This window comes from Heptranchias perlo, chromosome 2, assembly GCF_035084215.1.
Source record: "Heptranchias perlo isolate sHepPer1 chromosome 2, sHepPer1.hap1, whole genome shotgun sequence".
In the NCBI taxonomy this organism is placed as follows: domain Eukaryota; kingdom Metazoa; phylum Chordata; class Chondrichthyes; order Hexanchiformes; family Hexanchidae; genus Heptranchias; species Heptranchias perlo.
In genome coordinates, this window is record NC_090326.1 from 130,474,129 (window position 1) to 130,487,506 (window position 13,378).

The window sequence follows — 13,378 nt, forward strand, 5'->3', positions numbered from 1 at the left end:
TAGAACAATTTATTCTTGTATCCATTTGCAGAACTCATTCTTTCATTTTATTTAAAATTTGTGCTGATTACATGCATTATTAATACTAAGGCACTCCTACTTCTAAATACACCAGCAGTTTGTGTTACATCTACACAAATGTAGATATTAGTCTAAGGGGTATACAACTTAAGATGCTACTTTAAAAGACGCTTTACAAGGGTTACTTACTCCATAAGAAAGTAAGGCAACGATTGTGGAGCGAAACACAAATGTACAGAACTCAAACACAAAACCAGTAATCTACCTTTTATTTTACTTATAATGAAACTATTCCAATATATTCAATTGAGCTGTATTTATGGTCCATCTAGAGGCATCTGACTTTCAAATTTGACAAGCAGGGGCACGATGAAATGTAGAATGAAAGCTGCAAAAAGAGATTTACTATGGGGCAACAGCTGAGGCTATAAAATCATGAGAGGGGGCAGAAAGGGGCTAGCAAAATTCCAATTTTTAAAAATATATTTCAATATTTTAAAGCTATTAGTATATTAAAACTATTCCTACAATTCACTTTGCAAGTCTGTGAGTCAGACCAAGAGCTGAGCCCCCAGCCACACCCCTTTTGAAACATGGTTTATGCTACATGACTATAAAAACTAATAGACCATACCATGCTATTTCTCCTCAGGGTCTGCTTCAGAAATGATAAGAAACAGCAGAAAGACTTTAAGAAAGTAGTATTGGTCTTTTTAAAATAATCATAACAGCAAATTTACATCACAGACGATAATTTTCCATTTACAAGAAACGGGGGTTTCTGCAGACTAGGCAGCTACAATGAGGGCAACAATCCTCCTTCTTCCTACAGTTCCAGCTGTCCATCAGTGACATCACAGAATCCATCAGTGACATCACAGTGTGATAGACTCCTCCAACTTCGCCTGTTTCAAGATCAGTATGTGTAAATGCTGGAAAAAACCCTTTAACACTCAGACAGGAGCTTTGTGACAAAGTTGACAAGTTTGGGAAAAGAACATGCTGGGTTAGTTTGACAGTGGGTAGGATGACAAGCTCACACTAATGGGACAAAAACATCCTCCAAACCAAGCCTAGGTTAATGATATTGAGAGTAAGGGCAGAAGATAAAAAGAAATGGCACAGCATATACACAAAATTACCACACTAAAGTACAAATAATTGTGCAATTTTAATAGCAATTTATAGAGTATATATATATTATATATATATATAGACTTACATTATTCTGATAATAAAATCTCAGCTGGATCACATTACTTGAACCAAACCTTTTAAGTGCATTTAGTTATGAGTTAGATAACTTGCTTTAAAAAAAAATCAGTATCTCTTTTCTCATTCTTTTGCTCAAATGACATTGCACATTTCATGGAATGAAATTAATGCAACATGATTTTGAAGTGGCCCAGATTTATATGTTTCTTTTTCAATTGCTTTTAAGCCCAGTGAAATCACTGTCACTCCAAAATGAAACAGTGTCATTTGATTCAGTTAAGTTGTAACAGGCTGGAGAAAGGAAGTAAAATAACTCAGTGCAGATTCGACTTAAATCCAGCCCAAATATATGATAAAAAGTGATACTGTCCGACTAACACATACGTACACATCACAGTCCCACAGACAAGGTCAGACAAAAATACAGCAAACAAGCATCCAACCACTAAAACTAGGCAAGTCTTAGCTTTATACTTTTCCTCAGATTAAATTCCTTAAATTAAAAGCTAATTTTTCAGCGAACACTGCAATCATTACCAATAAAGTATGCCTCTGTATACAATGAAAATTGAGTTCCTGAAAACATTTCAGTCCTACAATGGTTAATTATAACTTAAAAATGTGCATAGCACACTATGTATATATAAAATCACAATGTTACAGTACTACATTAAATCCATTTGTCTTTTAAAAACAAACAATCTGTAATCATGGATAACCAAGAAACAATATACCTCTGAACACTTTAAAGTATATAATTTGAGGTTATAGTTGTTTCACAAAATGCAGCAATTTTTCCCCCACTACAAGTATTTGCAGTTTTGAATGGGCAAGTACAAGCATTTCAATCTTGAACTGTCTACTTCTGTAGGAAGCTGGTCAGTAACAATGACACTGTCTGTTACCGGGTTCTGCAGTGTCTTGTTCAGGCAGTTACCTGAAACATCTCCCGGAGTAGTTCCTGTTCTCCCAATGTTGGTTAGCAAATGATCTATGTTTGGCACTGGCTGTGTATCAACTGTGCTTTCTTCCTGGACTGGTGTCTACATTCACAAGAGTAAGAAGATCAGAAAGTTGGTTTTCTTTTACTGGAAAAAACACACACCAGTAACCCAAGTCTAAATGAACACTAAACTTCTACATTCTCCAGTATGGCAAGATTGTCATTTACTAGCATCAATGAATTGCCTGAACCAGGGTCTGAAAAAAGATAGGTTGCTTGTCTTTAAGTACAACAGCTATTCTTTGAATGAATGCTTACTCCCCTATGAATAAGTAACAAAATTGGTAGCTGAGTGAGGTCCTACTTTCTCTTTGTGGCATTTATTAACCAGACTCATGTGACTTTTCCCCACTATGTCCTATAAGACAACTTCTTTTCATACATCACATTCAGTGCTTTTGATGAGTGTTTAAATTTTAGTATTGCATTTTGCAAGGACTCAATATCCTTTTGACAGAATAGAAGGGCACCTTTCCTGCTATACTAAAATGAAACATATAGGATATAAGCAAAATGTATGATTTCAAATAACCAGAAACACATGGTCAATTAGCAACATAACACCTTTTTGTCTCAGTCTTAATCACACTGTAAAAAATAAGTAAGAAAATATAAAATGTCATTTATATTATATACTTTAAGGATTACAGCATTTACTTGTAAAAACAAAAGTAAAATACGCATTTTAAATCAAATTTCTTACAAATTGATTATTCAGCCAGTAAATGATAATGGGAGGAAGCTGTACTGTACTTTGAGGTACACTACACATGCTTGGTCATTAGCTTGCAAACTCATTCCCTAGGACCAATGATATTAGTGGAGGTTTTCTAATCCAAATTTGGATATCAAATAAAACCAAAATATGATGAAATGGTGCATTCAAGACAGTTGATAAAACAGTCTATGCCTGGCAGAATTATGTTAAATCTATCCATTCCTTGTACATAAAGATGCACAGATGCAACTCACATTCTCAAGAGGATTATAGAGAATTCTCCATTGTATGTCCTTAGTTTCAAAAAGTTCAGTACTATCAATTTTGAAAAAACTGGCACTAAGCTCATCAAAATTATATCTCTTCTGATCTAGCCCACACGTGCACTGTATCAAGTTTTATATTTATTAATTCTTCTTCCTCTTTCGAGATAAGAGGCTTCGTAATCCTTATTGCCAGGCTTGAAGGACTGGTTCTACATAGAATGTACAGCACACAAACAGGCCATTTGGTTCAGTAGGTCCACACTGGTGTTTATGCTCCACACGAGCCTCCTCCCTCCCTAACACCAGAAGCAATCATGCTTGCTCAGCAAACAATTTACAAGATCTCAACTATTCTGTAAGATTCTGGACAGTTTCCAAGCTGACAATGATGCATCCGAGTACTCAGCGCTGCCTACACCAGTAGCCTCTTGGAAGCCAGACAACAGCTATCAACTCCCTTAAGAGGGAAGGGGTGATGTGCTACAAGAGGGATGGGGTGATGCGGTATTCAGTTACCTCACAAGTGCTCACTGATTGTTTCCCTAGTTTTTTCTTGGGTGGGGAAGAATGTCAGACTTAACATGACATTTGTGATTATTTGCTGGCACCAAGGTGTTGTGCTGAATGCCCAGCACTTATACAATTGTAACTTTTAAGATAGTGGCTAACAGAGTATAATTATAGACCCTTTTTTCAGGTACAGATGTTGATGTTGATAATTAGATGGGGTTTGTTTTAGAAGCATGTTTGCCCTTCTCTCTAAACCCAATGTTTGATAGGGGGCCATAAGTAGCACCAGGAATGCACTCCTTAAAAAGCTGCTACTGATTTTGCCTTTATATTAAGGATTGAGGCACTTGGACAGCAAAGTTTTATTTTGTTTTTATCCGCTTTAGCCGCCAGATTTTGAATTGTCTATTTTGGCTTCAATAACATTTATGAATCACAGGAGGCTGTTCATAAGTAATTTTCTGAAATAAAATTGGTAGAATTCACAGGGTCCAGTAGGAAATCCCCTTCCTCCAAATTTGGGAGAGGTTTTCTATACCTAATTCAGAATTTAAATGCAGAATCAGTCACAAAAAACTAAGAACTCTCCAGAACTTGCAAGGCAAGGATCAGATTCTTCCAAAATAACGACAGTCTGTTTAAAAAAGCTTACTTTTCTCTCACAGTGAAGCACCACACATTTATAATTAATACCGATGGCAGGAGAAAGACCAAAGCATGGCTTTAAAAGATGCAGCAAGAGTAGGTCATTTGGATTTCAGCTGAGAACACGTAGAGTAGAACAAACAGGTTTTTAGTAGCCTCTTGAATCACATAATTTATTATATATTTACGAAGAAAAATACTAGTTTTTCTAGGTAAAATATAAATAATGTATTTATCAAGAGTTAATCAAATTTTCCTCATCCCTTTTTATTACACAAAATCAATGTTCTTGTATGAATTTGCAGTTAAGGTACAGGTAGCTGAATAGCAAGAGCTTTCTGGAATAAAGTACCCTCCCAAACTTTGTAGACTAAGAACAGCAACAGATGAATGCTGCACAGTTGCTTCTTTACATTTTCTAGCACAACTTCACTTTTTAAGTGCCATTATCTTTACAAACAGCAGCATTCACCATTGTATTTTCATCAAACATTTTACTTTTAGACTTCATTTATTTAAAATATCAAACCAGCAAATTTCAGTAGCAAAATATTTTAAACTTGTAAATGCAGGCAGTGTGGGTGCATTGTATTGATTAAAATTCAGTTTTAATAGCTTTCTTTCATAAGAATTTGTTATAACATTTGAGTGTGCTAAGTTAAAAACTATGATATACTTAATAAGTTTATAAAAACAATTAATCCAAAAAGAAATCACCTGGAAAAGGGTTACTAAAACCATCAACATTATTATAGGCAAGGATACTGAGTGAGATTGACATCAGTTCCAGTTTGGTCTGTTGCACATCTCTAAGTATGCCTTGAAATTATTACTACTTACGGTTGCATTTTCATCACCTTCTTCAGTGAAAAACCAGTCATACTGAAAAACATAAGCAAATCGATCTTTGTTATAACATAGTTGCTGATTCAAACAACCTCTAGCAAATGGCTACTTCTAATATGCAGCAAAACAAATAAAAGAAACATACATGTTGTATGAGCGTTTCCACTATTTTGTATTGATCTGGCATGTGAGTAACCATGTGCATCATGTTGTCTTCCGATGTTCTGACGAGGGTTGGACCAAATACAATTGCCAGATTTCTGGGCTCCATCTGAGGGCACAACAGTTTTACATCTTTTAAAATACCAAACTATTTGAAAACATTACACTGCAATATCATATCAGCCCCAACTACATACATTAATAATGGATGCTGGAACAGGAGTAGGTCATTTAGCCCCTCGAGCCTGTTCAGTCATTCAATGAGATCATGGCTGATCCGTGACCTAACTCCATATATCTGGCATGGACCCATATTCATGAATACATTTGGTTAACAAAAATCTATCAATCTCAGATTCAAAATTAACAATTGAGCTAGCATCAACTGCTGTTTGCAGAGGAGAGTTCCAAACTTCTACCACCCTTTCTGCGTAGAAGTATAACCCTAGTTTGTGTAATCTCTCCTCGTAATTTAATCCTTTGAGTCCAGGTATCATTCTGGTAAATCTATGCTGCACTCCCTCCAAGGCCAATATATTCTTCCTAAGGTGTAATGTCCAGAACTGAACACAGTACTCCAGGTGCAGTCTAACCAGAGATTTGTATAGCTGTAGCGTAACTTCTACCCCCTTGTATTCTAGTCCTCTCGATATAAAGGCCAGCATTCCATTAACCTTTTTGATTATTTTCTGTACCTGTCCATAACATTTTAATGATCTGTGTACATGGACCCCTAAATCTCTTTGGACCTCCACTGATTCGAGCTTTTCACCATTGAGAAAGTACTCTGATTTATCCTTTTTAGATCCAAAGTGGATGATCTCACACTTGCCTACACTGAAATCCATTTGCCACACTTTTGCCCATTCACTTAATCTATTAATTTCTCTCTTTAATTTTATGCTTCCATTGACACTGCTTACAATGCTACCTATCTTTATGTCTTCGGCAAACTTGGATATATGGCGCTCTGTCCCGTCATTTTTTAAAATTCATTCATGGGATGTGGGCGTCGCTGGCAAGGCCAGCATTTATTGCCCATCCCTAATTGCCCTTGAGAAGGTGGTGGTGAGCCACCTTCTTGAACTGCTGCAGTCCGTGTGGTGAAGGTTCACCCACAGTGCTATTAGATAGGGAGTTCCAGGATTTTGACCCAGCGACGATGAAGGAACAGCAATATATTTCCAAGTCAGGATGGTATGTGACTTGAAGGGGAACGTGCAGGTGATGTTGTTCCCGTGTGCCTGCTGCTTTTGTCCTTCTAGGTGGTAGAGATCGTGGGTTTGGGAGGTGCTGTTGAAGAAGCCTTGGCGAGTTGCTGCAGTGCATCCTGTGGATGGTACACAGTGCAGCCACTGTGCGCCGGTGGTGAAGGGAGTGAATTTTTAGGGTGGTGGATGGGGTGCCAATCAAGCGGGCTGCTTTGTCCTGGATGGTGTCGAGCTGCTTGAGTGTTGTTGGAGCTGCACTCATCCAGGCAAGGGGAGAGTATTCCATCACACTCCTGACTTGTGCCTTGTAGATGGTGGAAAAGGCTTTGGGGAGTCAGGATGAGTCACTCGCCACAGAATGCCCAGCCTCTGACCTGCTCTTGTAGCCACAGTATTTATGTGGCTGGTCTAGTTAAGTTTCTGGTCAATGGTGACCCCCAGGATGTTGATGGTGGGGGATTCGGCAATGGTAATGCCGCTGTACATCAAGGGGAGGTGGTTAGATTCTCTCTTGTTGGAGATGGTCATTGCCTGGCGCGAATGTTACTTGTCACTTATCAGCTCAATCCTGGATGTTGTCCAGGTCTTACTGCATGCGGACACGGATTGCTTCATTATCTGAGGAGTTGCGAATGGAACGGAACTGAATACTGTGCAATCATCAACGAACATCACCATTTCTGACCTTATGATGGAGGGAAGGTCATTGATGAAGCAGCTGAAGATGGTTGGGCTTAGGACACTGCCCTAAGGAACTCCTGCAGCAATGTCCTGGGGCTGAGATGATTGGCCTCCAACAACCACTACCATCTTCCTTTGTGCTAGGTATGACTCAAACTGGAGAGTTTTCCCCGATTCCCATTGACTTCAATTTTACTAGGGTGCCTTGGTGCCATACTCGGTCAAATGCTGCCTTGATGTCAAGGGCAGTTACTCTCACCTCACCTCTGGAATTCAGCTCTTTTGTCCATCTTTGGACCAAGGCTGTAGTGAGTTGTTAATAAATGGTTGAGGCCCCAAACACAGCTATCACGAGTCACATCCTGCCAATTTGTGTACCTGCCCATTATCCCTACTCCCTGTCTCCTGCCACTCAGTCAATTTCCTAACCAGGTTAATAATTTGCCCTCAATTCCATGAGCTTCAAATTCAGCTAACAATCTCTTATGAGGGACCTTATCAAATGCCTTCTGGAAGTCCATATAAACAACATCCACAGATATTCCCCTGTCCATTTCTTTAGTCACCCCTTCAAAAATCTCAATCAGGTTCATCAGGCATGACCTACCCTTTACAAATCCGTGCTGGCTCAGGAATGGTTCCTGAATTGAGAGAACTTTGGAAGATTATAGTTAGGGCATCTGCATTGTTCTCACCGACTTCCTTTACAACCCTGGGATGGAAACCATCTGGTCCTGGGGAAATGTCACTCTTTAGTGCCAATATTTTCTTCATTATTGTTAATTTGCTTATGTTAATTATGGTGAGTCCCCATCCCTGATTCAAAATTAGTTTCCTTGGGGTGTCCGGCATGCTATCCTCTTCCTGTAATGTAAATACTGGCGCAAAGTAATTATTTAACATGTTCGCCATTTCCTCATTTTCATTTACAATATCACCATTATTAGTTTTTAAGGGGCTCACATTGCTCTTAACCACCCTCTTTTCCCTAATATAATTGTAAAATTTTTTTGTGTTGAATTTGATATCCCTTGCAAGTTTCTTTTCATACTCCCTTCTTACTATCCATTTTGTCACCCGTTGCTGTTCTTTGTATCTCTCCCAGTCGCCAGGATCTGTGCTCCATTCTGCGCTATTTTTTGCATTTTTGTATGCTTTCTCTTTTAATTTTATGTTGTCCCTTACCTCTTTTGTCATCCATGGCTGTTTTTTTTTAAACAGATCATCTGTCGTTTTACCCATTAACATATTTGCCCAGTTTATGGTGGACGGTTTCTGTCTCATCCCGTTGAAGTCGGCCGTACCTAAATTTAGAATCTTAGTAGCTGTTACGGGGTTCTCCCTTTCAAACACAACGTTGAACTCGATCATATTATGATCACTATTAGATAAAGGCTCACACAACCGTAGGCTGTTAATTAAATCTGGTTCATTATTCATTATTAAATCTAATGTGGCCTGTGCCCTTGTTGGTTCTAGAACATATTGTTGCAGAAAGCTGCCCTGAACACAAAAAATGTTATCTTTCTGACATGGGCTCATCTGCTTATCCCAATCTATATGAAAGTTAAAATCCCCCATTAAAACCACTCTGCCGATGCTACATGCTTGTCTAATCTCTTCATTTATGCATTCTGCCACTTCACAGCTACTACCAGAGGGCCTATACAGAACTCTCACTATAGTCTTACGTCCTTTTCTACTTCATAATTCTACCCATAGAGTCTCCACTGCTTGCTTATCTCTCGTTATATCCTCTCTTTTCATTGAAGTAATTTCACCCATAATCACTCCTCCCCCTCTACCAGTTTCCCTATCCTTCCTGAAAAGCAAAACACTGCGGATGCTGGAAATCATAAAATCAAAGAAAGTTACGGCACAGAAGGAGGCCGCTCGGCCCATCATGTCCGAAATCTGAAATAAAACAGAAAATGTTGTTTTTCTGTTTTTATTCCCTATCCTTCCTGTAGACCTTATAACTTGTAAATTCAGTTCCCAGTCCTGACTGTCTTGCAGCCATGTCTCAGTAATGGCTACCATGTCATACCCTCTAAGTTGAATTTGCACCTGCAATTAATTCAATTTGTTTCTTATACTCCATGCGCTTGTATAAAGAATGCTTAGTTGGGTCACACACCGTAATTTGTCCTTCTGCTCGAATGTTGTTTTCCTCACACATTTCTTATTTCTCTCCTGATCTAATTACTTTAAATCTTTTAGTTTTACCTGTAGGGCCTAAAGCATAATTTTTGACTATTACTCTACTCTCTTTCATTTTGTTTGTTTCAGAATTGTTAACTGTCACAGGGCACACATAGTTTTCAAATATAATTTCATTAGGAACAGGAATTACAACAACAACTTGCATTTATATCATGCCTTTAATGTAGTAAAATGTCTCAAGGCGCTCCTTGGGGGTGTTATCAAACAAAATGTGACACTGAGCCACATAAGGAGATATTAGGACAGGTGACCAAAAGCTTGGTCAAAGAGGTAGGTTTTAAGGAACATCTTAAAAGGAGAGAGAGGTAGAGAAGCAGAGTAGTTTAGGGAGGGAATTCCAGAGCTTAGGGCCTAGGCAGCTGAAGGCATGGCCGCCAATGTTAGGATACAGGCAGCAGAGGTTTGGATGAGTTCACGTTTATGGACGGTAGAAGGTGGAAGACCGGCCAGGAGAGCATTGGAATAGTCATGAAGTCTAGAGGTAACAAAGGCATGGATGAGGGTTTCAGCAGCAGATGAGCTGAGGCAGTGGCTGAGAATTACAATGACATATCTGGATATAATATTCTGTGACATTAGCAAAGCTGAGTGCTCCATAACTAATAAGCAAATTAATATCGTTGGACATCATTCTAGATTTTAAAAATGAATTCTGAACACCAGCAGGAAGTCAAAGTGACCAGCACTACTGCAAGTCAAAATCTCAACCTACTGAGGCAAATTGAGAAACCCAAGGTATTCCTAATTTTCATTTACATTTTTTAAAAACATACTGATTCAAAATATTGATGCAATTTGAACAGATACCTTATTTTTTTCAGAGTTTTCTGCTACTGTTTTCAGATGTGCCGAGAGAAATTTTAACGTTTCATAGTGATGATCTGGCAAATCTCGGATCTGAAACAGTTTTAGCATCAAAGCAATATTACTATACAGACAACAGGTTTAATATCAAGCATATGTAAATTTTTGCCAGTCACAGATGAGGATTACCAATTTTTTTAAGGTCCTGAGTCTATCCACTGAATCCTCTTTTCTGTTGGCGTCTATGAAATCAGCATATTTGTCTGTAACACAAATAAATTGTTTTAGGATGTCAATTAGAAATAGAGTGAAGTTGGTAATATAATGTTGAAGACAATATTTCCCTGAATAGGCATTCTTTAGAGAATTCTACAATTTTTAAATCAGCAGACTATAATATCATAGGTATAGTCAATATGAACTGATCAAGGTTACCCAAACATATTCAACATGGACCTGTTATAAGTTGTAAACAATTTTACAACACCAAGTTATAGTCCAGCAATTTTATTTTAAATTCACAAGCTTTCGGAGGCTACCTCCTTCCTCAGGTGAACGATCCTTCCACATCGTTCACCTGAGGAAGGAGGCAGCCTCCGAAAGCTTGTGAATTTAAAATAAAATTGCTGGACTATAACTTGGTGTTGTAAAATTGTTTACAATTGTCAACCCCAGTCCATCATCGGCATCTCCACATCATGACTGTTATAAGTTGGTGGGGGAAGACCCATAACACTCGGACCAGATTTGAACTAACTCCCACAGTTGAAATAACACGAACAACCCCACCCAATTTTCTTGAGCAAGCAATAAATTCAAATCAGTTATTCAAACGGACAGGTCAACAAATTAATTGGATTCTGAAAGCTGAAAGAGTACTTGAAGTATCCTTCACTAAAAGTGCTGCATTGTCTGCTTCAGAGTGTGAGTCTTACATGAACCGAACGGCATACTTTGTAAAAATGATCGTACTAGAGTTTTCTGTAGCTGAACTACAAAAAAAAGTCTATTTCCCAAACTAACTTGTAATACAAAGTCTACAATGCAAATACCATTGTTTTTAACCTTGAGTACAATGAATAGGAAGGCAACTATTCCACTAGAACCAGATAGTGGGCTGTTTACATTTTAAAATTGTAGATAAACCTACGTTAAAGCACAATGAAACAGGAAACATATACATAATGAACATACGAAAACTCAGACAGGAAAAGACTGATTCATCTATCAAACAAACAGTCATGATGCAACTAAGCATCATGACTCCCAGTTTACCCTCCCACTTGTAATCATGTAATCTTCTAGGAGAGGTTAAAAAGAGAGATTAAAACAAACCCTAGGCCAATTCAGGGAAAAATAATCTGGGAAATTCCTCTCCAGCCCCTGAAAGTGATCAAGATGAGTTTCAGGAGATCACAGTGAGGGACATACCCAACATCCAACCTACCTTTCATATGCAGTGATATTAGCCACAGCATGGAACTTGACGAGCTCCATTTTAAACTGTTGCAGCGAATCTGCACTCACTACATGAGCCGGTAACATGTTCCAAGTGTCAACAACCCTTTGCACAAAGTAAAACCTCCTGACATCGAACCTTGCATATGCTTGCATCCATGCCTTTGTTACCTCCAGACTCGACTATTCCAATTCTCTCTTGGCTGGCCTCCCATTTTCCACCGTCCATAAACTTGAGCTCATCCAAAACTCTGCTACCCGTACCCTAACTCACACTAAGTTCCATTCTCCCATCACCCCAGTGCTCGCTGACCTACATTGGCTCCTGGACCAGGAATGCGTGATTTTAAAATTCTCATCCTTGTTTTCAAATCCCTCCATGGCCTCGCCCCTCCCTATCTCTGTAACCTCCTCCAGCCCGACAACCCGCCAAGATCTCTTGCGCATCCCCGATTTTAATCGCTCCAACATTGGCGGCCGTGCCTTCAGCTGCCTACACCCTAAGCTCTGGGATTAGGAACATAGGAACAAGAGTAGGCCATTCAGCCCCTCGTGCCTGCTCCGCCATTTGATAAGATCATGGCTGATCTGTGATCTAACTCCATATACCCGCCTTTGGCCCATATCCCTTAATACCTTTGATTGCCAAAAAGCTATCTATCTCAGATTTAAATTTAGCAATTGAGCTAGTATCAATTGCCATTTGCGGAAGAGAGTTCCAAACTTCTACCACCCTTTTGTGTAGAAATGTTTTCTAATCTCGCTCCTGAAAGGTCTGGCTCTAATTTTTAGACTGTGCCCCCTACTCCTAGAATCCCCAACCAGCGGAAATAGTTTCTCTCTATCCACCCTATCTGTTCCCCTTAATATCTCAAACTTCGATCAGATCACCCCATAACCTTCGAAACTCCAGAGAATACAACCCCAATTTGTGTAATCTCTCCTCGTAACTTAACCCTTGAAGTCCGGGTATCATTCCAGTAAACCTAGCTGCACTCCCTCCAAAGCCAATATGTCCTTCCGAAGGTGCGGTGCCCAGAACTGCTCACAGTACTCCAGGTGCGGGCTAACCAGGGTTTTGTATAGCTGCAGCATAACTTCTGCCCCCTTGTACTCCAGTCCTCCAGATATAAAGGCCAGCGTTCCATTAGCCTTATTGATTATTTTCTGCACCTGTTCATGATACTTCAATGATCTATGTACCTGAACCACTAAGTCCCTTTGGACATCCAGTTTTTAACTTTTTGCCATTTAGAAAGTACCCTGTTCTATCCTATTTTGATCCAAAGTGGATGACCTCACATTTGTCTACATTGAATTCCATTTGCCACAGTTTTGCCCATTCACCTAATCTATCAATATCGTTTTGTAATTTTATGTTTTCATCTACACTGCTTATAACGCCACCAATCTTTGTGTCATCGGCAAACTTAGATATGAGACTTTCTATGCCTTCATCCAAATCGTTAATAAATATTGTGAATAATTGAGGCCCCAAGACAGATCCCTGCGGGACTCCACTAGTCACATCCTGCCAATGTGAGTACCTACCCATTATCCCTACTCTCTGTCACCTTTCGCTCAGCCAACTTCCTAACCAAGTCCGTACTTTTCC

General features: G+C 39.0%; 1 protein-coding gene across 2 annotated transcripts in view; it reads right to left on the minus strand.

The window, feature by feature from the left end:
- LOC137343785 (rho GTPase-activating protein 21-like) overlaps nucleotides 1-13,378 on the minus strand; it is a 224,389-nt gene that overhangs the window by 9,721 nt on the left and 201,290 nt on the right. For both annotated transcript variants that reach the window (XM_068007133.1, XM_068007132.1), the window contains exons 19-23: nucleotides 10,495-10,568; nucleotides 10,309-10,398; nucleotides 5,370-5,495; nucleotides 5,219-5,260; nucleotides 2,174-2,279 (exon numbers count right to left, since the gene is read on the minus strand). In XM_068007133.1, coding sequence (XP_067863234.1) covers nucleotides 2,174-2,279; nucleotides 5,219-5,260; nucleotides 5,370-5,495; nucleotides 10,309-10,398; nucleotides 10,495-10,568 — 438 coding nt within the window. The remainder of the gene's footprint in view (nucleotides 1-2,173; nucleotides 2,280-5,218; nucleotides 5,261-5,369; nucleotides 5,496-10,308; nucleotides 10,399-10,494; nucleotides 10,569-13,378) is intronic.